This window comes from Petromyzon marinus, chromosome 14 (genome assembly GCF_048934315.1).
Source record: "Petromyzon marinus isolate PM22_M1 ecotype Great Lakes invasive population chromosome 14, UKy_Petmar_22M1.pri1.0, whole genome shotgun sequence".
Classification (NCBI taxonomy): Eukaryota; Metazoa; Chordata; class Hyperoartia; order Petromyzontiformes; family Petromyzontidae; genus Petromyzon; species Petromyzon marinus.
In genome coordinates this window covers 14,598,618-14,626,239 of record NC_133680.1, presented here as the reverse complement: position 1 = coordinate 14,626,239, position 27,622 = coordinate 14,598,618, and the positions used below count along the sequence as shown (strand labels likewise).

The following is a 27,622-nucleotide window of genomic DNA, read 5'->3' as shown; positions in this document are numbered from 1 at the left end:
AACGGAAAGCGATCTCCTCAGCCTGGCCCCAACAAAACCTCGCTCCCTTTGCCGTCAGGGCATGCAAAGGTTTGGCAACGGTAGCAAAGTTCGCAACGAACCGCCAATAATAGGATGCAAAACCAATAAAACTCCTGACCTCAGCCACCGAGGTGGGGGTCGGCCAGGAGCTGACACACTGCGTCTTCGCGGGATCGGTAGAAATGCCCGATCAGCTGACGATGTGTCCTAAATACCGCACGGATTTCCGGAGCAGGTGGCATTTTTGCGGCTTGAATTTCAAATTTGCAGCGCGCATTTTGAGGAACACGGCGCGCAATCGCAACAGGTGTTCGTCAAATATTTTGCTGAACACGATGACATCGTCCAGATAGATGAGACAAACATCCCATTGCAAGCCAGCCAAAACCAGTTTCATAAGGCGCTGGAACGTTGCCGGAGCGGAATGTAAGCCCATGGGTAACCGGTTAAATTGAAATAGGCCTTGAGGTGTACGAAAGGCAGTCTTCGGTCTGGACTCATCATCCAATGGGAGTTACCAAAATCCGGATAACTAGTCCAGTGTGGAAAAAAAAAACGTGCACCTGCCAAAGCATCCAGGGAATCGTCCATCCGGGGAAGTGGATACGCATCGGCCACAGAGATTTTATTTAGGCGCCGAAAATCCACACAGAATCGCAAGGACCCATCGTGCTTTTTGACAAGCACTATTGGTGCTCCCCATGGGTTGGTGGACGGAGATATGATATCTGCGGCCAACATGTCATCTACAGCCAATTTGACATGTTCCTTTTCGGCGGGACTCAACCGAAAAGGATTTTGGCGTATCGGGGCATTGTCACCCATGTCGATATGATGTCGCAACAATTTGGTGCATCCAATATCATACTTATGTTTGCTAAAGACATCGGAAAATTCGATCAGAAGGGTGCATAAGTCGGCGCGCTGGGAGTCGGAGAGATCGCTTGTTTCGGAACATAGCGCATCCGCCCAACCCTCGTCCTCAACGGGACGTGGGTAAGTCGGAGGACCACTCCCCATTTGCCCCACAACCGTTTCTACTATGGGTATCGGCGTCGCCTGTGCAAGCACGGTGCCTTGGTTAACTACGGCCGTCTGCGCTCCGACGTTAAGGACCATGATGAATGGTTCATCGCTCCTCTTAACGATGGTTTGCGCGGCCACCAAATCCAATCCGTTCTCCCCAGCCCTCGAGGGCCCCAACAGGACACCGTGATCCATTACACCCGGAGCGAAAGGTCGACGCAACCAGAGAGGCACGAGCATTTGCGCACCCGGTGGTACCCGCACTGTACGGGTGATGACTGCCTGTACCGTTGTGCATGCCGCCCGTGAGGTGACGGGGGAGGACAGAAACGGTACACGTCGGGCCGAAGGGAGATCGATGCACCCCTGATCAATTAATATTTTAATCGGCATTTTGGCCAAAAAGTCTGTCCCCAACAAGCACGGAACCGCTAGCGAGGAAGAAACTAATATTGGCCCAGACAATTTTATATCCCCAATGCAAATTTGTGCTCGGTTTTGGTCTATGATACCCAACGAACCCCCGTTTGCTGCGTAACACGGAACATCAACTGGCAGCAAGGGGCGGCTCTGTACAGGAAGGATATTATAGATCAAATCCGAGACAATAGTCGCCGACGCACCCGTATCGACGAGGACCCGCACCTCAACCCCGTCTATACACCCCGCGACCACGGACGTACCCGCCGACGCAACAACAACACGGTCGGCCAATTTGGTCCACTGGCTCGGCCCTAGCGCCCTCTCGACCCCGCCGCAACCCGACGAACCCACGGTCGAACTCCGGGGTTTGTGCACTGGAGCGCGCGAGGTAAGGATATGTGTGTGCACAGGCTGAGCATGTGTGGTGCCGCGACTTGCCGGAGTTAGATGCGGGGATGAGTAGGCTGGAGCACTGTCCGGCTGTGGTCTCGGCCGTCGCTGTCGCGGTGCCCGGCATCCCGCAGCCACGTGGCCCCTGACGCCACAGTTGTAACAGGTGATGAGCACACCCGATGCTTTAGATTGCTCCTGGTGGCCCGATGATGGTGGGGCCGTCCTCCCCCCAGACCTCCACTCCGTAGGGGGACCCGCCGCGAAGACCTCCTCGGCGGGGCGGGGGGGTTGGCATCCCAGCACACACTGCAGCCGCTCCGTTGGGGACGAGAGGTGGTCAACGCCGTTACAGGAGATGTGCGTGGATGCACGTCGCCGCCTGCAAGGAACACGTCTGCGTCGTCCGCTGCGACGATAACAATCTGGAGCTCTTGAGCCAGCGCCAGAAGTTTCTCCGTCACCATAGCGTCCACCCCTTCACCGTCCATGCGCGGGAAAGCCGCCTTTGCGAGGGCCAGGAGAGCCGTGCGGTACACCAGCGGTGATTCCTTCTGGTCCCTGCGCCGCTCGTAGAATGCCTGGCGATAGTCCGACGGCGGCCCATAGACTGTGGTGAGGACTCGTAGTGCAGACTGCAGCGTAGCGCACCGCCTTTGGAGCCGTGGTGAGCGTGGTGAGGGCGTCATCGTCCAAGGTGGCCGGCAGTGCGTGCAGCGCCTCGTCGTCCGTCCACCCGGACATCTCCTGATGGGCGAGGAAACGACGCTCGAAGGCCCCCCAGTCACCTCCGTCAGATACAAATTCTTTGAACGCCGGTAGATGTTGTTGAAATGTCTGCTCCCCTTCCAGATGCCACCTTGCGCAGTCCCCGCCGTTCCTGACGTCATCGGAGTGCATGGGGGTTCCCATCGGCGGTCACACAGGTCATGATGTCGCGACCACCGGTTGGCTCTGGCAGTGAGCGTCCGTCGGTGATGACGTGACGACCGGTGATTGGCCCCCGGTGTCCACGTGGTGCTGCGATTCCCCAATCGCCGCGGCGGACATCGTCATGGCGGCAACTCCAAAATCTGGCGGGAGCTCGGTGGCGGGAATGGCCGTTCCCCGCCCTGCTGCCTCGGCGCCCGCAACCCCGCGCGGTTGATCTCCTCCAGCGTGGTGGCCGCGGCGTACAGCAGCTCAGCCAGCCGGGAGTGAGCCGCCCGCAAGCTGTCCCCCATCGGCGGCCAGTCTTACATCTGCTGCGGCTGCTGGGCCATCCCGGGATCCTCGGTCAGATCCTCTGGCTCTCCCCCAACAGCCCCAGCCGAGTTGTCCTCCGTCGCAGGTTCTTGTGAGCGGTTAATCCGTCTTGTATCCATTTTAAAACCACTTCTGACACCAGTTGTAGTGGGTTCCAGTGACACGGAGACGGTAGAGTAGAGGCAGCACTTATTCATTTATAACAAGGGGTCACACAGAAGGGGTAGCGGCCCCTTCACCCGAATACGCTTAGGAATATCCCCCTAGGCTATCTAGCCTAAGCCTATGTTCCCCGATTCCTCCAGCTAAGGGCTCTAGGGGAGGCTGTCTGATCTGGCCCTGGTTAAGCGCAGATCACGGCACCCCGCCAACCAGACCAGCCCTTAGAATGACGTCGGCTCTGTGGCTCCTGGGGCCATACCACTGGCTTGCCCTGCCGATCCTAAGAAGGACAGCGGTCAGGGGAGTCCCAGGGTTCTACTTAGCTGGTCTTCCTTCTTCCCTGGTACTTCATTATTGGCCCCAACACTCTGCCCCGAGGTATCTCACTCCCCGCCCTTTATACCCACAGACCCCTGGGCGGGGCTGAAACAGCGGACGTGGTTGTAGCCACCTAGGATCACACCAAGGGTCGGCTGTACCTCTGCATCTCACAACACCCCTACATATGCTTGAAGTGGGCGGGGCTTGAGATGGAATTTGCAAGTAAATGCAAGATCGCAGAGCCAGGAATACCTCGGCTAATTATGTCTGTATTAACCACAATACTTGTGGTCAGAATGCAAACAAAAATAAGGCGATCGGTATTACCTTAGTGTCGCGGCATCTCTTCAGAGAAGTGAGCGACTCGATCAAATGCACCCTCTTGTCTCGGAGTCTGTTAAAAGATCTCATTGTTGTGTGGAAACCCTCCCTGTAGAGGCGGTTAAATCTTGACTTAAAGCTTAGTGGCTCTATCGCTATATTTCTTCCTGCCTCTGCAGTCCGCCTGCTGTATTTGTTCACCTTAGGACGATTGCTTGTGTTGCGATCGAAACGTGATTTTTTAAAATAATTTTATTATTTTTCTATCTACGTGACTTTACCGAAAGAACCAAAGAATAGTTTAATTTGTTTGGAGGCGAGGGGTGGGAAACTGCGAGTCCCGGGCTACTGTGGGCTCGCCTCCCCATCAACAAAAGGCGAGGAATGGTGGCGGTGGTGGCTTACGCCCCCACCGAAGATTAATAATAGTGGAGAGATGCAGACAAAGCTGATGAGTCTAGTATAGTGCAGTATTTACTCGGCTGTGCTGCGCCCGTTTGCACCCTGGCAATCCCTTGTCGGTGGGTTGAGTTGGTCTTGAGGGGAAGTGCGGAGAAAGGACACCTTGCAGGTAGAAGAGTCCCTGGTTTTGTAGGGCTTTATAGGTTAGAGGATTGATTTTGAATGTATCCTCGCACTCGCAGCTAATGCGGTCCATGGAACAGAGGCGTTATAATTATGACCGGTCCTCGACATACCAGTCAATAGCCTGCCAGCCGTATTCTGCACCAGCTGCAGGCAATTGACATCAACCCCCGGTAGCCCATCAGTGAATATAAGAACTATATCGTAAGCAAATATGAGGTGGTTAATATTATTTGCATCTATGTTTATACCTTTTTACCTGTGGTCTAGTTTTTAGAGATCTAATGTCGCAGTGCATTCAAAGTCCAACGTTGCTCTCAATGACGAGTGAAAGCGTGGGCACCTTGACCGACTTTCCTATTCAGCACAGTTTGGTATTTTCTTCATGTAACCCGTGGAGCTGTTAATTCTTTCATAGTTTTATTTTCAGTTTTACAGTACGTCGCATTATATCACATATTCATACTAACCAAACAACTGCCTACATCCAGTGCAGCAGGTGTGCATGATGATGTAACTATAATTTCTGCAGATGCTCACGAATCTGATCTTTTGAAAAAAATCACCTAAATCTCAGTCCTCAGGTGGTCGAATATGTGACGCTATGATGTACTTTTTACTATTTATGTTCTTGTGAACAACCAACCAAATGAGCAAGGTTTAGAGATTTTCCACGTACATTTTTTTTAATAAATAAAAGATTTCGATAAATATTTTTCTGCATGTGGAAGGACGGCTTTACTCTGCACCCTGCCGTGGGAATTTGGTCTCGGATTTTTAAAAATTATTAATTTATAAATATGAGAATGATCTATAATTATTATGTTTACATAACCATCAATTACATAATAGGTTGAAAAGATACCTTACCTTGCTCCTTAAACAAATTATATAAAGTTCCATAGACTAGGTAAAGAACACGTTAACTAAACCAAAATGCTATTTTGAGATAAGAAAACACAACTACGCTATGAATCCAGAATCCTGAGTTGGATTCCTGGCAGTGACTAATGTCAATGGCGAGTGATACTGACACTGGTTCTGGGGTGGCTGCTCCACCAACAATCACAATTAAACAATCTCCATGACTGATGTGGCGTGGGAGGGTCTTCATCCAGCAGTTGATTGATAAGGAGCTGTAAACTATTGTGCTTTACTACAGGAGTACAATTGTAGAATATGTACAGTATGGCATCCTTTTTTCAGTATTAGTTTCAAGGATTGTTGGCCAATCAGTTTCAAGGACAATGCACACATTATCAAAACATGTTTGTTTTCATGTTTCACCATGAACACATGTGATTAATGCAGACTTAATGCCTTGTAATGGGTGTCTATTTGTGCTTGAACGCCTCCTGTATTCTTGCTGGACGGGGTAAAGCCTCTTATTTTTTCATCAAGTGTAGAATAGCTGATTAGAGTACTTGGCAATGATTTACAGCTGTGGATTGAATGAACAGCGATGTCTCTATAATAAATTGTGCAACCGAGCGCTGCATTCTCCTACAGGGCATTCAAGATTCCACGAGTATGTGGCTTGGCCAATGGCAATTTCATTAAATGAAACTGACAGCCGTAATTAATGCTGTGCACGTACCTGACATCTACAATCCTATTGCCGTCGTTTATGACTTGTGTTTCTTTCTTGATTTGAAGCTTTGTTTCTCATTAACAACTTCATAACTTGTGCTTCTCATTAATGATAAGAAATTATCACTAATAAACATTACATGCACATATTTAATTGGAAATAAAACAAAGTCAAAGATTTACATTTCGATTCAAAAGAACCAAAGAAGAAAAGTCAACGATGTTCACCAGACGAATACAATATTCATGCACATCTTGTTATTTTGAAAACGTAAACACGGAGGGGTGAAGAGGGAAATTTCCCCCTTCCCCCCTATGAGGTCCCAAAAAATTGGTATCTTATTTATATATACCATAAAAATATACGTGTTTTTACATATATATTTAGATAAACGTAGGGATCTATTTAAGAAGCTGGACATTTCAGGACCGCCCCCCCCCCCCCCCCCCCCCCCACTTGGGACGTTTCTAGAGCTGACTGTGAGCCACTATAACAATAATAAAGCTTCAGCCGTAAATAACGCAGTGAACAACACAGTGAATTCTAGATTTAAAGCTTTCGTGACTGCAAGGATCCATACTCTTTGGTTCTATTCGGAAAAGTCACGTAAAAAACAACAAAAAATAAAAAATTCACGACGTTTCGGCCACAACACAAGTGGCCTTCATCAGGTGAAGGGACCATGCTGTCATGAGAACAGCGTTGGAGTGACAACAGCCAAGCCCAGGTCGCGTCCTTTAAGCTATGTGGGAGTAAGCAAAACGCTTGACAAAGGAATTAGTATAGAAATTAGCACGATATACATAGGAGGTGTATGGGCCATGATGGACCAGGAGCGGGTGGGGACCATGACGGACCAGCAGCAGGGGGGGGGGGGGGGGGGGAGTAGAGTGAGTGAGTGGAGTGAGTGAGTGGAGTGAGTGGAGTGAGTGAGTGAGTAGAGTGAGTGAGTGGAGTGAGTGAGTGGAGTGAGTGGGTGGAGTGAGTGAGTGAGTGGAGTGAGTGAGTGAGTGGAGTGAGTGAGTGGAGTGAGTGAGTGGAGTGAGTGGAGTGAGTGAGTGGAGTGAGTGGAGTGAGTGGAGTGAGTGAGTGGAGTGAGTGCAGTGAGTGGAGTGAGTGAGTGGAGTGAGTGGAGTGAGTGAGTGAGTGGAGTGAGTGGAGTGAGTGAGTGGAGTGAGTGAGTGGAGTGAGTGGAGTGAGTGAGTGAGTGGAGTGAGTGAGTGGAGTGAGTGAGTGGAGTGAGTGAGTGGAGTGAGTGAGTGGAGTGAGTGGAGTGAGTGGCGTGAGTGAAGGTGACCAGACTGTCCAGAGGACAGCGCTGGAGTGCACACAGTTAAGCTCAGACCGCGACCTCTAAGCTGTGTGAGAGGAAGCAGAGCGCCCTGACAAAGGAATTAGCATAAACATTAGCATTTCATTGGCGGACTCACTCCACTCACGCACTCACTCCACTCACTCCACTCACTCACTCCACTCCCCCCCCCACCCCCCTGGTCCATCAATTAAGCAACCATTGGAAAGTTGTTCTGAATCAAACCAAACATTAAGCTAATTTTCAATGGTACAGTATATTTTTTTAAGTAGTGGTATCCCAAACTTTCGCAGCTGCTTAAATTCCCTTTTCACACCGTCAATATGTGGGCTCCCCCCTCTCCCCCTCGCCTGTCTGCACATGCTCCCCCCCCCCCCCCCCAGTACATCGTCCTTCATTCTAAGTCCGCCAATGAAATGCGAATTTTTATGCTAATTCCTTTGTCAGGGCGCTCTGCTTCCTCTCACACAGCTTAGAGGTCGCGGTCTGAGCTTGACTGTGTGCACTCCAGCGCTGTCCTCTGGACAGTCTGGTCCCCTTCACTCACTCCACTCACTCCACTCACTCACTCCACTCACTCACTCCACTCACTCACTCCACCCACTCACTCCACTCACTCACTCCACTCACTCACTCCACTCACTCACTCCACTCACTCCACTCACTCACTCCACTCACTCCACTCACTCACTCACTCCACTCACTCACTCCACTCACTCCACTCACTCCACTCACTCACTCCACTCACTCACTCCACTCCACTCACTCACTCCACTCACTACACTCACTCACTCCACTCACTCACTCCACTCACTCCACTCACTCACTCCACTCACTCACTCCACTCACTCACTCCACTCACTCCACTAACTCACTCCACTCACTCACTCCACTCACTCCACTCACTCCACTCACTCACTCCACTCACTCACTCCACTCACTCCACTCACTCACTCCACTCACTCCACTCACTCACTCTACCCACCCCCCCCCCCCCCCCTGCTGCTGGTCCGTCATGGTCCCCACCGGCTCCTGGTCCATCATGGCCCATGCACCTCCTACGTACATCGTGCTCATTTCTATACTAATTCCTTTGTCAAGCGTTTTGCTTCCTCCCACACAGCTTAAAGGACGCGACCTGGGCTTGGCTGTTGTCACTCCAACGCTGTCCTCATGACAGCACGGTCCCTTCACCTGATGAAGGCCACTTGTGTTGTGGCCGAAACGTCGTGAATTTTTTTTACGTGACTTTACCGAATAGAACACAGTGAATGATTACTTTTGAAATTATTGAATTCGCAAGGGAGCCATTACCACAACAGCGCACTCAGCCGGCAATGCTGAGACGTGGGTTTCAGGCACCTGTGGTTGCCTTTGCATTGGGTTGAGGTTATCTCACTGGGCTCGATTGGCTGAAGAAAAAAAACAATGATGCTAAGTTAAATTTGACACCTATATGATGTATGGAAGTTGAACTTATTTCGCACCGTAGGTAGCCAACCGTGCTGATTGGAGGTGTGGGGAAGGGACAACATAAAAAGCAGTTTCTGTTGTTGTACATACTACACTACATACTGCACTACATACTACAATACATACTACACTACATACTACACTACATACTACACTACATACTATAATACATACTACACTACATACTATACTACATACTACACTACATACTACACTACATACTATACTACATACTACACTACATACTACACTACATACTATACTACATACTACACTACATACTACACTACATACTATACTACATACTACACTACATACTACACTACATACTATACTACATACTACTCTACATACTACACTACATTCTACACTACATACTATAATACATACGAAAATCACCCAGGAATGTCTGTCCTTAACGCTCGTGACGTCACTCCGCATCGACCAACCCCCTAATTAATATTCATGAGCAGGTGACGCCCTCCAAATGGACACCCCCCCCCCCTCCATTCATAATAATTAGCGGCAGACGTCACTCCACATGGGGGGCTGAGGCACCTCCTCCCCCCTCCTCAGCGTCAACTCACAACCCTCACTACAAAGGCAGAACCCTCACGTCACGTGATCTCCGTAACGCTGTTGAGACATCGAAGTAAAAAGGACGTCATGATGAACAAGGGATTATAACTTTAAAATAAAATAGCTCTGTGTCACCGCGCCCTTACTAACTGCACACGCATTGATGCAATGAATATCACGTCGCGGTCTGCTTTTCGCTCGCAAGTTCAGATTTACTGCAATACATCCGTCCTTGGACGGGCAAAAGGCGAGTTATTTATATTGATTCAACCGCGGTGGGGGGGGGGGTGTACAACTTCCATGGACAGGTGAGTGGTGCATAGTGGGATAGGCGGCTCGGTTAGAAAACCAACGCAGACGTGTAGGACCGTAGCGTTGTGGTATAAAAACAGTTTTAAAGAAATTCGTTTAAAATCTAGATGTAAAAAGTGCATAGCTCCAGTGGCTTCCTCTTATCAAAAGGAAGAGCATTCCAGACATCTGCAGAACAGCGCGCAATGCAGTCACAGGTCACGCAGTAGTCTAATTTCCTTGATCTTGTCCCGAAAATGCTTGAGGTAGTTTCAAGGGAAAAATCTTCATATCTAATTTGCAAATTATGGTTGTGATCATTGTTCTTCAACTGACCGGTGAGCTGAAACAATAATACAGGTAGTCCCTGACTTACGATGGTCCGACTTTCGATATTTCGATTTAACGATGGCGATAGCGATATGACAAAATTGTAAAATATTTTTAATTTCGCGCGGCAGGCAAACGCAGCAGCGTTACGAGGTACGATACTGAATTGCATCATCGCCATCCTCCTCTTCCGACAACTAAGTTAATGTAGCCATCAACAACCTAACATCGTTCAAGTATGCAGACGACGGACAGAATCTTGGTGAGCACAGTAGAATATGATACGTTACGATACGTTCAATGCATGTATGATACATAGCTTTAGCGATTTCATTTTAGGGTTACCACGATACGATACATACGTTCAATGCATGTTAAAAGTTTTTTTATAGCAGATAGGATTGTTTCCTAAAAAAAATTCTATGAAAATGCAGTTCATATAGGTAGCCTAAGAATTTACCTTGCTTTTTACTTAAAATTTTACTCTGCAATAAAGTATTGTAATTAATAAATACATGCAGTATATAGTTTATACAGTACGGTACTGTAAATTGCACTGTTTTGCTAAATTATCACCATTCTTTAAGACTCCTTGGTAGGCTAGGCCATTTTCGACTTACGGAATTTTCGACTTACGATGGGGTCGTCGGAACGCATCTCCATCGTAAGTCGGGGACTACCTGTAATTTTAATTGCCACTTTGTTAAAACGCTTGTACACGTGATGGTCGAACTCTTTTGGCTGTGTCGGGTGGTGGAGGGAATGAACGACAAAATTTTGGCCAGATCTAGGTGGCCTAACCCAAAGATCAATTAATAATGATAATATTGGCTCTGAAAATCTACGTGTTAAGAAAAACGTAATTATGAAAAAAATACTTTAATTTGCCATACGCCAGCTCACTGAGGAACTGAAGGAACTTATGGCACTGAGATATACGATTACATGCAATCATCACGACCAGAGTAGTTCACAATTGTCACTGATGTGCTTGGCTACAAAACGAATCGAGGTGATTGGAATTGGCTGGCAGCCCTGGGACAGGACACTGCAACGACAACCCGCAACCACCACTGAAGTTTGCACGTACAAAAATACAAGGATCCCTCTTGTAGCCTGAACAGACTGTTGGGGAAAGTGCTGTTAGCGAGCACCTATGAAGACCGGCACGGAAATGTTTACACATCGCAGCAGACACTCACTTGAGGTTGAGTCGACATCAGTGCCGGATTAAGCTAGTACGGGGCCTGTAGCATATGTTATAAAGGGGCCCGAAATAAAAATAAAAACATTAAAACACACATTTTTCACTTGCATATTAAAGTAATTGTATTTTTTCATTTTCTATACAGCCAAATAATACGACAAATCGCTAACCTTAAACACCCAGTCGTTCATAAAAGTTGAATGCAGTATAGTACTATAGTAATAGAGCAAGTGCAGAATCACTGAACCGGAATTGATAGCTTGAAAGCATTTAGCGCGGGGCCCTTGAAAGTGTGGGTCCCGTAGCATATGTAGCTACTTTTGCTGCGAGAATAATCTGGCACTGGTTGACATAGGGGAGGCCAGGACCGTTTCAGATCATCTTCACTGTTGTCGGCCGTGAGCGAGGAATCGAACTCGGGTCGCTGGGGTTTTAGTGCAGCGTGCTAACCGCTATACTACCGCTCCCACGTACACATCCACAGCCACACACACGGAGCTGTCGCTTGAGGGGATCACAGCGCGTGGGACTCGACGTGCAAGTAGTTACTACGATGCTTCCGTGTGGAGCGGTGGTGCAGTTGTTTGCGCTGCACTCGGAACCAGGCTATGCATCCCCTCCGGGCCACGACTGACATCAGAAGCGCGCGATCTGAAGCGGTCCCGAGGCCCCCTAACCCCTTCACAAATCGAAATTGTCCAGCGTGGTGAATTATGGTCAAATAAAGGTGTGGTTATAAATTATTTATTATGATTACGATGCTTCCTAGCTATTACTTTTTTTTTACAAACATGCAACAGCTTAACCCCTCCCTTATACCCACTCCGAGCCTCCTATCACCCGAGGCTTGTGTTCTTGATTTCTTATTGGATCATCGATCAATCAATGTCTGCCATTGAAAGAGCCCTCCCACAATGTTCAACCTTAAAAGGTGCCAACCCTGGCTAGAAATTTCAGGCACAGCCGTAGCCAAACCTGCGCGTGCCTCACTTGCAAAATTTGCCGCTTGCGTGTTCAAATTATTACGTCTGCGACTTCCTAGAAGACTGCACTCTCCCCGCGCATCGGACACTCGGTTAATCTTTTAGGTCAAAATCGATTCGCTAAAAACATACCCTTGCAAATTGTAGCTTAACTGTAATCACCACAAAGCAGATCTTATTAGGATGACGTACTACAGCTCCAGTTCACGCTCAGTCAGCGGAGGATATGGAGGGGGAATTGTCCTGGGTCGCAGCGGAGCAGCCAGCGTCTATGGTGGCAGTAGCTGCCAGATTTCTTCGGCCAGCTTTGGTCGGGGGAACTTCGCGGGAGGCGGCGCGGGTGGGTGGGGGAGCTCACAGTTCAAGATGATCGTGGGGGGACAAGGCGGCGGTGTGAGTGAAAAGGTGGAGATGCAAGGCCTGAACGAGCGTCTTGCCGAATACCTGGACAAAGTTAAATACCTGGAATCGGCAAACCAGGCCATAGAGCTCAAAATCAAAGAGATGCTGCAAGGCAAAGGGTCCACCGCAAAGGACTACAGTGTTTACTATTCCACTATCGAGGACCTGCGGGAAAAGGTTAGAGATTTCCTCCTGTCTTGTCTCGCTCACCTTGTGCGCATTGACGATGTCCATCGACATTGTTGACTTCTCCACAATTCTGGCTGTCGCCTGATGAGGCTGGTTTAAATTATTGGCGAAATGACGCAATCGAATTGTAAATGTTGTGGGTTTACTCTCCAACACACCAGTGTGCTGAACGAGTAACGATTTGGCATCTTTTGTTTACACAAACCTTACCACTTGGCTGTGTCGGGTGGTGGTAGGTTTAACGACACATTCATATTTATGCGATCTAAGAAAAAACACTATTATAGATGTCTGTCGAGTTGGCTCGTTAAAATATTGCCGCGTGTTTTCTTTTCTGTCCCGCCATCCCTTTACAGATCTTTGTCCAAATATTGGAGAATGCAAAAATCAGCCTGGAGATAGACAACGCAAGATTGGCCGCAGATGACTTCCGCAGCAAGTGAGTGGAGAGCATGTGCGGTCTTGCCGGGCATAACGTGAGGTCAGGAGGTCACCTGGGAGGGGATGCATAGCCTCAGAGCTAATAGTATAGCATCCACATCACTGCGCCAAACATCACAGTTTTAATCAGGGTTAAATGATAATGGGCAAAGCGATAATCGTTTTCAGAACTTGTAATCATTTCCAGTTGAATTTTAGTAGGAAGAGGTGGGCGTACCCACACTTTACCCCACCATACACGATCTACTTACTGGATCGACTGTGCTGTATCCTGCTGGCTGGATGTAGGCGGAGAGGATGGTGGGGGTGGGCAGCGTTTTTGACGAACCTGCACCATTGATTTAACTACCGCGTCAGGAATGGATTCGAACTGGTGACCTGTGGGTAGCGAGTTCGAACTCCCCTAATTTCCCAGATATGTCTGCCTATGTGTCAAACCGATAACAAGTTTTGGTGTTTGTACCGTATTTTCGACGCGGTTACCGGTAATGCATAAACAGCCAACTTGAACCACCATCGCAGTGTGTAAAGGGAAACTCTTGTGGGCTGCCGGCCACGTGCTTCTCAGGTGGGAGACGGAGGCGGCACTGCGCATGTCGGTGGAGACGGACATCGGGAACCTGAGGGGCCTCCTGGACGAGTACGGGATGGCGTGCATGGGCCTGGAGGGCGACATCGAGGCCCTGAGAGAGGAGTTGATCTTCATGAAAAAGAACCACGAAAATGTGAGTTGCTTTTTTAGCTCGTGCAAAGGAGTGATGTTGCTGTGTGTTTGGGATTGTGCTTTGGGTTGTCACTGAGTGGACTAATGGCTATTTGCTGGTGGTGAGGAGCTAAGAGCTAGACCAGGGGTCGGCAACCTTTCAAAGTAGAAGAGCCATTTGTTTTGTCTTTGAGAGCGACTTGCACACGTACACAAACACAGCAGCAAGCATACAGCAGATGACAAATGCATTCTGACTTAAATAAACAAATAGGTGATGGAATGAACTGCATATATTTAGTTTTTCCCCCCTTCGTTATTCTTTCACAATTTGACTGTTGTACATATTGTTTTCACCAAGACATTCCACAGTGACCCATTCCCTGCCGTATTTAATCAATTATCTTTACGTTAAATTATGTTTGAAGAATTCCGTTTATTTTAAACGGCAGCCTGCAAGGAGGCAGCCAAAGAGCTGCATGCGGCTGACCCCTGAGCCAGACCTTTTTACCATACATAATGTCTTATATACCTACATTGTGATCATTCGTTTGTTGTTTATACCTTTTGTTTTATACCATTATTTTATTTGCTTATTAATTTTTTATGTTCTGAGTATTTTATTTATTTCATTATATTGCTATAAATAGAATTTACCACAGAAATGCGATGATGCATATAATATTCGTTTGGTCTTTCGGTAAAGTCACGTAGATAGGTGGAAAGAAAATAACAAAAAAACTACGACGTTTCGATCACAACACAAGCGATCTTCATCAACCTATCTATGTGAATTTACCGAAAGGCCCAAATAATATGAATTCCTGCTGTCACGAAAGCTTTAAGTCAAGATGCATGTAACTATTGTACAGTGTTGTGAGATGCAATTAGCATGCTTCACACTTCATTTATTTCAAATTCCTTATGCGGTTAAAATACAACAGTCGACTCAGTCTATTGCTGACTACGGAAAGTGTCGCACCGTGCATGTCCGAGGGTTGGCTTAGTCCCACGCGTGCGTGCGATCGATTGCCATGCAGATGGGGGGCAGTAATGGTCTCTCGCTCGTGCCGTGCAGGAGCTGGCCGCTCTCAGGGCCCAGCTGTCCGGCGCCAACATGTCGGTGGAGGTCGACAGCACCAGGGGCCAGGACCTCCACAAGATCTTGGACGACATGCGGGCGCAGTACGAGGGCTTAATCGCCGTGAACCGCGCCAACGCAGAGATGGCCTTCAACAAGCAGGTGCTGGACCACACGCACAAGGCTTCCCATATAGCCTGTAACAGACTGTTGGCACAAGTGCTGTTAGCGAGTAGCACCTATGAAGGTTGGCACGACACACGAAGGGGTGGGTGGCCAGCACCATGCCCGGCCGCCTTCGTCTCCCCAGTGGCGATGTTTACACACCACTCCCGGTACTTATTTGAGGCTGAGTCAACCTAGGAGAGGCCCAGGAACGATTCAGATAATCCTCACCAGTGTTGGCCGTGAGCGAGAATCGAACTCGGGTCGCCTGGTCCGTAGTGCAGCACGCTAACGAGTACACTACCGCTCCCCTACACTACCGCTCTTCACATTGCACACACACGCACATGCAACTGTGCAACTCCACGCAGTCATCGCGTTGGATGCAGCAGTGGTCACCGTAAAATACTGGCGCCCTCTCTCAACTTCACAGGCTTCCAAGATAGATGGAGTTGTGAACGCTTTCGACCATCTGGCCGTTCATGGCGAGGTTGTGGCGCTGCTCGGCGAGCACCCATTTTCTGAATCTTAGTCTTGGCCCACGAGATGTGGAGCTCAACTTCGAGCATTTTCCCTCAATTACAATTACCATGCGAGACCGTTATCCGGCAATATCATCCGCGTCAGTGAGCCTCTCATCAGCGTGCGTGAAATTGCCGATCATGTAGGGCACGCTTAATGATCCAATGTCGGATGCCAGACCTGGTGCCAAAAGTGGCAGACAGGTTGCACGTAGATAACAATTCTATTTATTATTGAGGGATGCCGAATTAAAGTTGGTATTAAAGTTGTTAAAACCATTAAAATAGGGGGAAAACAATCATGAGTCTGTCTAATTGACCTTGGAATGTGAATTATGAGTATTGAGTTGATGCGAAAGATGCGTTTGTGTTCAGGCGGAAAGTGTCGTGGTGCAAGGTGCACAGCAAAGTCAAGCTGCATTGGCCGCCCAGAGCGAGATGTCGGAGACGAGGCACGCCATGCAGAGCCTCATGACCGAGCTCGAGTCACTGCGAGGCCTCGTGAGAATCACTGTGCCCTGTACACGGTTACCTCGCACATACACCACAGTTACCCCACACATACACCACAGTTACTACACACATACACCACAGTTACCTCACATACACCACAGTTACCACACACATACACCACAGTTACCACACACACACACCACAGTTACCACACATACACCACAGTTACCTTACACATACACCACAGTTACCACACACATACACCACAGTTACCACACACATACACCACAGTTACCACACACATACACCACAGTTACCACGCACATACACCACAGTTACCTCACACATACACCACGGTTACCACGCACATACACCACAGTTACCACACATACACCACAGTTACCTTACACATACACCACAGTTACCACACACATACACCACAGTTACCTAACACATACACCACGGTTATCACACACATACGTCACAGTTGCACTCAGTGACGTAGCTATCGACTGTGCTGCAGGCAGTGCAAATACACGGGGAGCCTCTGGGCCTGAAGGTCCAGATGCTGGGCTATGGAGAGACAGGAAATGGAGCAAGGAAATGCATTCCTTGCTCCAGGACCCACAACTGCGCACACCTCTTCTGGGTTTAAACAAAATATTTGATCTTGATTTGAAATATTTGAGTTTTAATGATGTAATGGCACTCACTGTCCCGTTCATCCATTTTGTCACAAAACTTCAAATACATTATCTTAAATTTTGATTTAAAGCTTTCGTGACTCCAGTAATTCATATTCTTAGTTCTTTCGGTAAAGTCACGTTGAAGGGAAACAATAAAATAATAAAATATATAAAACAATAAAAATTCTCACGACGTTTCGACTTTACCGAAAGAACTAAGATTATACATTATCTTATCCACATCTCTCTCTCTGTTCCACGACAACCAGATTCGCTCTCTGGAAGATCAGCAGTACGATACGGAGGACCGCAATGCCCGCGACCTGGCATCCTACACCGTGCATATCCAGATGCTGGAGGGAGAGCTGGGTTCCGTGCGAGTGGGCATCAACCAACAGCTGAAGGACTACGCAGAGCTGCTCAACATGAAGATGAAGCTTGAGCAGGAGATCAGCACCTACAGGAGGCTTCTGGAGGGAGAAGACAGCCGGTACATGTACTAGCTCTAGTTACATAATCATTGTAATAATAATGATTATTGTCATTGAGTACAGATGGTATTCGTGCCATTCTCATTGCAAAAGGCTATCGTGAATGTGCCATGTTTCACTGACACAGTCTGAAGTAGTTTTACATTTGGGGGAGGTGATTGCAATGTGTAATCCCAATTCAGTAATTTGCAGGTATTTTTTTAAATTGGCAAATTTGGACCACGACACTGGCACCCAAGGATGACATCAGGGGATCTTTAACGTCCTCTGTGACGCAGACGGTGGTGGGTATTTTGTGGTTAACGCACCCAATAGTATGAACCAGGGCGGCATGCTGTATTCGAACCACGAACCTCCGGAAAAAGGGGTGAATGCACTACCGCTGGTATCACGTCACTGCCCGCAAATGCAAACACGAGTGCACTGGCTCTCGTCACATAGTGGCAGGTGGAGATACTTGTCCATGACTCACAACATGTTGCACTGTAAGGTTAACCTTGTGCTAAATGTTCCCAGACATGTCACTATTTGTCCATACTCAGCTCACGTTGAGTCTCGGGAAGGCATCTGCACTAACAATCTCTACTCCTAACGCTGACCACAATCAGTTACATTTAATGAGAGCAAGAATGGCTATTGCTTTGCACAGGTCAAGGTGAGAAGGTCATGTCAAATAATCAGGTGTGATGACACCACCATTGCTTCCTTCTGTGAGACCCTACAGCTATGTTTGATGTATAGCATAAATCCAATCATTTGCACTGATATCAGGGGATCATATTGTGGACTAAATAATGATTGGTGCACCGCGGAGATTAGACTTATGATTCGGGATTTTCTTTTTGCACTGATGCCGTGTGTCGCGTATTACAGGAGGAATGAGTCCTCAAAATATTTGAGGATTTCAGGGGAAGCGTGGCACACGACAAACAGCTATATTACTCCACAATAAATGCACGGATTTTAAGCTCATTATTTTTATATAACACCCAAATAGTGAAAATCTGCCATATGGGTCTTTATTAAAAGGCGATTTGAGTGAATGTGAGGGGGTGCAATGGGGGCTAGATGTCAACTCCCTCGCCTGGTATACAGGACCTCGTGGGTTTGATCCCGACCCTGACGCCTGTATACTTGGAGTTTGCATGTTCTCCCCATGGTTGCGTAGATTTTTCTCCAGGGTCCTCTGGTTTTCCCTCCACATTTAGAACATGCGTTTAAGTATTTGGCTGCTATAATTTTCCACGTGATAAGTCACTTCGTTGAGCTATTATTTGTGGCCTGGTAGCCTCTGAAAAAGAGCTATATCGCTCAATGAACCTTACCTGGGAAAATAAAAAAAAGTGTATAGAATGCTCATGACATATTTTAATCATGCATCCTCCTCCCTCACCTGTGATCTCCCCAACACCCCGATCCCCGCAGGCTGAAGAATATCTCCTCGGAATCTTCGCACTCGATGCAGTCGAGTTTCAGCTTTGGTGCTGGTCACAAAGGAGGTACTGTGTGTTCTGAACATTTACCTGCATGGTCGTACAATCACACGTGCTTGCATTCATCAAGTTTAGAGACTTCAGTAAGGCAAATAAAATCTATTGAGTGTAAATGTGCGTGCTCACTCATGAAAATATTCCCATGCACAGCGAGTTGATTTTATCGTGGTGAAAATATAGCATTATCTTCTGCTCCATTTCACAAAATGTGTTTCCCCCCCATACGTAGTACAGAGTGGTACGGTCGCTTCCAAAGAATATATTTATTTTACTGTACTTACCTTTAACAATGCACGATATACTGTACAGCTAAACACACTCAGATCCCCATGTATGTATTACACACACCGTTACACAACATGGATTGCTGCTACTCATCTTCTTTCGTATGGCATTTGAAAAGCATCTGGCAAAAAAATATTAGAACTGTATGCCGAGTCTGGTAACCCATCTGATGGCAACAGGTGTTGCTTGACGCACAAGAGTAACCGTCCCTCCTCCCTCCTGTGTGAACGTGCAATGTTTACAATGGTCGGTTAAGCGATGAATAGACTGCACCTCAGCACGTTCACAAGAGGGGGACTTAGTGCACATTGGACTGCTGCTCGTGATGCCAAATGAGAATCATGTGACTGCATTCTCAGTAACAGAGCAATAGACTATAAATGTATATATCAGCGTACATAATGATGGACAATAATAGGAATGGTGCAAAACAAATACTTTAAAACAGATGAAGCAAGTAATAAAATATCATTTACACGAGTGTAAATTCTATATCATATAAATATTATTTAAAAACAGCCAGAAGGCACCCTCCCTTACAGATCGGGGCGGCTCATTCCACAGTTTAGAGACCGATGCTCTGAAGGTGAATGCTCTGCCACATGCATATCTTCTCTGAATCTGATGACATTCTCAGTGACAGAGAGCAGCTCCAGCTACCAAAGTTCAAGTACCACCGGGTCCAGCTCTGGCTCTGGGGCTGCTTCATCTTCCGTTTCCTCTGCCACAAAGAGCGCAGGAGGATCCAGCACCACAGGAGGAGCCAGCACTGCCGTGACATCCAACACCACCAGTGAGTCGTAGTGCTACCCTGCATCTCTCATCTTGCCTAACTAGATATCACAGCTCACGCTCAGTGAAGCAGAAAGTGTCTGCCAACAACGTCTTCATAATATTCGTGTTATCTGTATGCATGCGTCAATTTAGCGACATCAGACCCCATTCTGGGAGGTAAAAGCTACTACAAATCAGTTGGTATCCATAAAAACCTTGCAGAATGGTGGCCGCGTATTGCTATTCGAATAGGCCCGAGTTTGCACGAGAACGACCACCTATTTTTGGCAGAATGACGTCGAAAACCTCGACACAACTTGAGACGGAAATGTTTTACCATGCAGTTGGATAATTCGTTCTTTCCCTTTCACATTCACACGATCGTAGTTAACATCTAGCACAATTGATACATGTGTGGGGGCTAATTCCCCCCTCCCCACTCCCCATTAGGTGGGGGCTGATCTCCCCCTCCCTCACCACGAGCGGGGGGGGGGGCGCCACGTCTACTTGGTGGGGGCTGATGCCCCTCCCCTTCACTCCCCATTAGGTGGGGGCCGACCTCCCCCTCACCCACCACGGGCGGGGGAGGGGCACCACTTCTAATTGGTGGAGGCTGATGCCCTCCCCCCCACCCGCCATTGGGGGGGGGGAGTCAATCACCTCCTCCCCGCATGGATTACGTAATTGTTTGACTCGCCACTGTATGGGATTTAATTAATAATTTCCACTAAGCCGTTGTGTCAACAAGGCGAACGCTCCCGCGCGGTCCGGATATTAATAAATTAATCGGCGCTCACGCGCCCCCCACCCACTCACGTGTGTCTCACCATTAACACTGCGGTGCACACACAGACACTAGTGACACTCGCGTGTGTCTCACCATTAACACTGCGGTGCACACACAGACACTAGTGACACTCGCGCGTGTCTCACCGTTAACACTGCGGTGCACGCACAGACACTAGTGACACTCGCGCGTGTCTCACCGTTAACACTGCGGTGCACGCACAGACACTAGTGACACTCGCGTGTCTCACCGTTAACACTGCAGTGCACGCACAGACACTAGTGACACACGTGTGTGTCTCACCGTTAACACTGTGATGCTCCCATAGACACGCGCCGGCACGGGCAACCGTTGATATTTTAATATGCGCGCGCGTCACACCCACACTGATTTATATTTGCCCACACACCGTCGTACACCGTTCGCTGTCCCACCGTTCTTCACACGCACACATGCACCACGCGTCAAACGTCAGTCTGTGCTAAGATTTATTTCCCGGAGCGAATAGGGAACTCCTGTTTATGGCCCCCTCCAGCCAGTACCCTTCGGACAGCGCCTAACCTATCACCTAGCCATCGCAGAGTGCGTCTATCCTCCAAGCTGGGCTGAATTGGCCCCCTCCCCCCATACTTACTCACCTTTCCAGCTGCATGATGGGGGTTGGGGAAGATGCCCGCCTCGGAGACTTTGCCTGGGCAATTGTTTTCAGCTGCACCCTGCAGGCGTCCCACGGACGCTGAGGGCGACTGGTATTCTCCGCCACTCCAGAAGAACTCTGACCCAATTTGCCTGTAAAGCTCTATGCCCCCTTTTTGGGGGGGCTGCCATGTAATCCGATCTGGGGGGTACAGCCAATTTCCTGGTCCGGGGAAACCGTAGAACGTCCCTGTTAATGGGGTCCTCGGGTGAAAACCCATTGTACCAGGTGATCCCTCCTCGAGACCCTACGGGGGTGCATGTGAGTGTTTAGTGGGGCGTGCGTGCGTTCGTGGTGGGGGGGGGGTGCAAGGAGAGGGCAGCGCCGGCCGAGCTGCTCCGCTGCGGTGGCACCACACATGTTCACTACATAGACTTTTTGTTCATGCTGTATACGGAACTATATATTTGTTGTATCTATAATGTTCATATGCTTCACTTTTTTATTGTGGTGGTGACGATCTTTTAACAGAGACCACCAGCCAGACCAGTTCGCTTTCAAGTGACGGCGCCTCTAGCGCCGCTTCTAATTCCGTTGTCGTAGAAAACGACGCGTCGAGCTCCAGCTCCACGACCATAACCAGCTCCTCCACCACCAGTGAGTGAAACGGCTCAGCGAAGCAGTTTGTTCTCATTCCTGTGCTGTTTCATGGAGTGTGGAGTAGAGTCCATGTTCAAGTCACATCTACAATCTCAGGACGGCAGGGTGGCAGCAGTGGTAGCACACGTGCCTGACAGCCATAAGCGTTTGGGTTAAATTCCCGACTCAGGTATCTATCTGTTGCAGGAGTTTGTATGTTCTCTCTCTCTCCCCATGTTCTCCATGGGTTTACTCCGGGTTCTTTGGTATTGACCAAACACCCCATTATTGAAAAATTGCATGCAAATTACTCACTTGGTATCACACACAGTAGCAACATCACCCACTTGGTGGGACCCTCCTGAAAAGAGTTGTAAAACGTTATTAAACTTTCCTGGGTAAAAAAAGCACAATAGTAAGAAGACAATCCTTGCAGTCACGAAAGCTTTAAATCTAGAAATCATAATAATGTAGCATAAATAGACAAACAATTCACAACAAGAGCACTGGGGATGAATTTACATGAATTTTAATGGCTGTCATTTTGAAGCAAAGCCTGATTTAATTTGTATTTATCATCCACATGCACGACAAGTTTGGCATCATGGGTTTTTGTTATTAAACGAATTTCCTTGGACATTTTTTCTTCACTTTGACGGAATGCACCTGGTCTCGTTAGAGCTCAGAAACTCAGCAGAGTAGAGCCTGGACAGTGCTTAAGCAGGAGCCTGGAACGCCTGTTTCGTTTGCCCGGAAAGACAACCCCCACTGTGTGTAAGAGGTGCTGCGTGGTCAGCAAATGGCACCCACCCCCTCGTGTGCCGTGCCGGCCTTCATAGGTGCTCGTTAACAGCACTTGCCCCAACAGTCTGTTAAGGCTATACGGGGGGTCTTTGTTTGTGGGTGAGTGGGTGGGTAATTGAGTGAGTGGGTGAATGAATGAATGAGTGGGTGAGTGAGTGGGTGAGTGGATGGGTAATTGAGTGAGTGGGTGAATGAATGAGTGGGTGAGTGGGTGGGTAATTGAGTGTGTGAATGGGTGAGTGTCCCTCTCTATGCCTCCCTCGCCCTGCACCCAGTCATACTTTCATTCCTTTTCCCTTCTTGCTCCCCTTCACTGAAACCAACTCCCACTGCAGCACACAGAGCAATCATCTTCACTGACCTGCTTCCGTTCCTTCCTTAAAACCCATATCTTCTCCCGAGCCCATCCTATTCCCTGCCCCTTCACTCCCCAGCTACCACCAGGCCTACCCCTATCACTACCTTTACTCGTACCATTACCCCTACAACTATCACTACCCCTATCACTACCCCAATCCCTATCACTACCCCAATCCCTAGGACTACCCCAACCCCTATCACTTTCGCCAACACCTATCACTACCCTTACTCGTACCATTACCCCTACAACTATCACTACCCCTATCACTACCCCTATCACTACCCCTATTACGATCCCCACACATCGCTACCCCAACCCCTGTCACTACTCCAACCCCTATCATTACCCCTATCACTACCCCAACCCCTATCACTACCCCAACCCCTATCACTTCCCCAACTCACACCTATCACTACCCCGAGCACTACCCCTATTATTACTCAAAACCCTATCACTACCCAAACCCCTATCACTTTCCCCAACACCTATCACTACCCGTATCACTATCCATACCCCTATCACAACCCCTACCCCAACCCCTCCTTAACCTCTCCTGCCTGTTCTCCTGTCACCATAACTGCACCACTTTCAATAACCCCACTCTTTATCTCAACCACTAACATCTTATGTAAAGAAACTAATTCCTGTAAAGCGCCTTCGAATAAGGCTTTTATGAATGTAGATAAGATGAGACGAAACAGTCAGTCTTGTAGACCGAGTCCTCAACACGAGTGGGGGAATCGGTGGCAATGCTGACATCTGTTTGTTTTGTTTTACAGAGGAAGTTGTGAAAGAACCAGAACCCAAGCGAGGTAACCCTGATGTTTCTCCCCGTTTTTGCACTCTCCTCACTCTGTACGATCTGTCTTTATCTGGAATTACAGATAACATTTTCAGAAGGAAACATCTTTAACAGAAAGAACATTGATATAATTGTCAAATTGCCTAATTGCAACTAATTAAGTTATCCCAAAAAATTGGGACGTATTGTTATTGGTGTGAAAGAAAACTCCATGACAATTACATCCTGTAATGCTTCTGATAAATACTCATGGCAGGACATGTGAATAAGGCATAGTATCACATCAGGCATATACTCTACATGTAATTTCTAGACTTGAAAAAGCGAGTCTAGGAATAGGTGTGTCTTACAGGAGCGGTAGTGGAGCAGTTAGCCCGCTGCGCCATTCCCGCTCACAAACAACACCAATGACGATTATCTATCCTGGCCTCCCCGAGGTCGACTCAGCCTCATATGAGTACCTGGTGCGGTGTGTAAACATCATCACTGGGGAGACAAAGGTGGCCGGGCATGGTGCTGACCACCCACCCCTCGCGTGAGGTGCTGGCCTTCATAGGTGCTCGCTAACAGCACTTGCCCCAACAGTCTGTTAAGGCTATACGGGGGGATATTTGTCTTAGGTTGTAACAGACATGGATGTTGATTCTCTATTTTGGAAGCACTTTTCTAGAGTTGTGTGTGAGGTCCATGTCACATGGGTGGTAACACGGTCCAGAGTTAGCGAGTTGACTGGTTGTTGTAGAGGTTCGTGGTTCAAATCTGCACCAAAGCAGACGTTAAAGACCCTCTGGCATTATGCGAGCAGAGTAGGCCATTGTGTGCCAGCATCATTGTCCAAGTTTTAGAAATTTGAAAAATGACCTGCAAATTACTCTATTGGGAACACAAAGAGCAGCAATCAACACTCCTTACTGGCCCGGATAATTCCCGCTGGCAGGCCAGGTGCTGAGTCATCTTGTGCAGCACAGTGACACCTGCCACCGGGGGTACCCTTTCACATGTTTCAATTGAGATGTGAACAAGCCGCTTTTTGCATGTCAAGTGCTCTGATATGCCCCAGGATAAAGGAGGGCTCTATCAAAAACAAATGACTGTATATTGTTAATGTCTGTAGAGTTTACAATTGTGGTATCTTAACTGTTCCAGAGGAAGTCAAGAGAACGAAAACCGTAATCATCACTCAGACCATCGTGGATGGGAAAGTGGTGGAGTCAACGGAGGAAGTGGCTGAGAAAACCCTGTCCGACTCAACCGATGCTTAACATGGCACTTAGATACTTCACAAAACGTAATTCCCCAAAACTTTCCAGCCCAGCTTACATGTCTCAATACTAAGCGGCATTAATTTAATCAGCTAACACGTTATGAAAATGTTAATTGGATTTGAAATTGTAATTCTAAACACACCTGTTTACGTACAGTACTGTATATGTGTACGCATTGATGTGGGCATATATCTCAGCCATTGCCAGCAAATTAAATACCAAGGACAAGTGTTAACTTCTTAATAGAGTTCACAGAGCACATTGGTAAGCTTTTTTGGATTGATGTGTTCAATGAAAGTTGAATGCGTATTGCGGTTTACAAATGGAGGCTCTATATCCCTCATGCTTTTGGCAAACAAATACACACGACACAAGTACACACAACACAAGTACACACAACACAAGTACACACGACCAAGTACACACGACACAAGTACACACAACACAAATGCACACAACACAAATGCACACGACACAAATACACACAACACACGTACACACGACATAAGTACACACGACATAAGTACACACAACACAAGCACACACAACACAAGTACACACGACACAAATACACACAACACAAGTACACACGACAAATACACACGACACAAATACACACGACACACGTACACATGACAAGTACACACAACACAAGTACACACAACACAAATACACACATACACACAACACAAGTACACACAACACAAGCACATGCAACACAAATACACACAACACAAGTACACACGACACAAGTACACACGACACAAGTACACACAAAACAAGTGCACATAAACAAGTACACACAACACAAGCACACACGACACAAGTACACACAACACAAGTACACACAACACAAGTACACACGACACAAATACACAAGTACACACAACACAAGTACACACGACACAAGTGCACACGACACAAGTACACACAACACAATTACACACAACACACATATACACAAAACAAGTGCACACAACACAAGTACACACAACACACGTATACACAAAACAAGTGCACACAACACAAGTACACACAACACACGTATACACAAAACAAGTGCACACAACACAAATGTTACAATACACAAGGAGACATCGCTTTGTGTTTTTTTTACAATGGGTACACGTGTATGGAAAGCAACAAACGATAGTTTATTTCCTGGGTATTTGGTACTGATTTACATGTTGTGCACTTCTGCTTGCTTTCCCCAATAAACATGTTGGTAATCGACATACGCTTGTGTTTGCGTCAATGTGGAGGGAGCACAGTTTGATTAATTCTTAATTGCCGGAACAAATGCATTTCAGCAGGATAATTTCATTCGCTCAGAGGCCCTCGCTGTGTTCCATTTCTTTGAAGACAGGGAGGGGCTGGTTACCATTTAGTCATCGCTGTCGGTGTATTGACCATACCGATGCACTCAGTCTGCTGGACAGTAGATGTTAAAGTTCCTCTGATATCATTGGTCCAAATTTGTCAAGTTTAAAATAACAGCAAAACTCCAAAAATCCGCAATAAAAATGGAATAAATCGCAGCAATTTGTGGATTACCCAGGTCCAATCCTTTCATCACCCAAAATTACCAGTATGATTAAGTATACTCTTTGGTTCTGGTATACATGAGGCCGTGCGTTCAACCCCGACCCTGACGCATGTATATTTGGAATTTACATGTATCTCCCTGTGGTGGCGTGGATTTTTCTCTGCGTCCTCTGATTTTCCTTCCACATTTAGAAACATGCGTTTAGAGCAGTGGTTCTTAACCTGGGTTCGATCGAACCCCAGGGGTTCGGTGAGTCGATCTCAGGGGTTCGGCAGAGCCCCCGCCACGGAGGTCCGGACACACTTGAATTATTGTGTAAATTTGTGATGACACACACGGCCCGCTTGGCCATCACTGGCTGCAGATGATCATGCTACACTGCTTGGCCAATCAGCGCTGCGGGGAATTTAGTGCGTACTCAGTAGTCAACGTGTGACTGTTGTTGTCGTACGTCGTGTGATTTCTTTAATATTTTATCCATACTAACTATGTCGGGCAAAAGAAGAAAGTGGTCGGACGAATATGTACAACATGGATTCTCATGTATCACGGAACGTGATGGGAGTGAGCGTCCTATCTGCATGATTTGCAACGCCAAGTTGAGCAACTCTAGTCTTGCACCGGCAAAACTAAAGGAACACTTCTTGAAGCTGCATGGAGACGGGGAATACAAGAACACAACACTTGCTGAATTCAGGGTGAAGAGAGCCAGATTCGATGAAAGGGCCACTCTGCCTGCTCTTGGATTTGTACCTGTTTACAAACCGATCCTGACAGCATCGTACGAAGTTGCTTACCTGATCGCAAAGCAGGGCAAGCCACACACCATTGGTGAAA

The 27,622-nt window shown here is 47.6% G+C and overlaps 1 protein-coding gene across 1 annotated transcript; it reads left to right on the top strand.

The window, feature by feature from the left end:
• The first annotated feature begins 12,217 nt into the window (after positions 1 to 12,217).
• LOC116942282 (keratin, type 1 cytoskeletal 11-like) lies at positions 12,218 to 26,472 on the top strand. The gene is made up of 11 exons (XM_032953988.2): positions 12,218 to 12,839; positions 13,208 to 13,290; positions 13,861 to 14,017; positions 15,074 to 15,238; positions 16,138 to 16,263; positions 17,171 to 17,391; positions 18,818 to 18,891; positions 19,808 to 19,963; positions 21,900 to 22,025; positions 23,952 to 23,984; positions 25,121 to 26,472. Exons 1-11 carry the CDS (start codon positions 12,444 to 12,446, stop codon positions 25,234 to 25,236), a joined length of 1,653 nt encoding a protein of 550 aa, XP_032809879.1. The 5' UTR covers positions 12,218 to 12,443; the 3' UTR covers positions 25,237 to 26,472.
• The last annotated feature ends 1,150 nt before the right edge of the window (positions 26,473 to 27,622 follow it).

Excerpts from the sequence above, each read along its gene's own strand:
- LOC116942282 (XM_032953988.2), top strand. The coding sequence starts at position 12,444 with ATGACGTACTACAGCTCCAGTTCACGCTCAGTCAGCGGAGGATATGGA. Across the intron at positions 12,840-13,207 it reads TCGAGGACCTGCGGGAAAAG|ATCTTTGTCCAAATATTGGA; the intron begins GTTAGAGATTTC and ends ATCCCTTTACAG. Across the intron at positions 18,892-19,807 it reads TGGTGCTGGTCACAAAGGAG|TGACAGAGAGCAGCTCCAGC; the intron begins GTACTGTGTGTT and ends TGACATTCTCAG.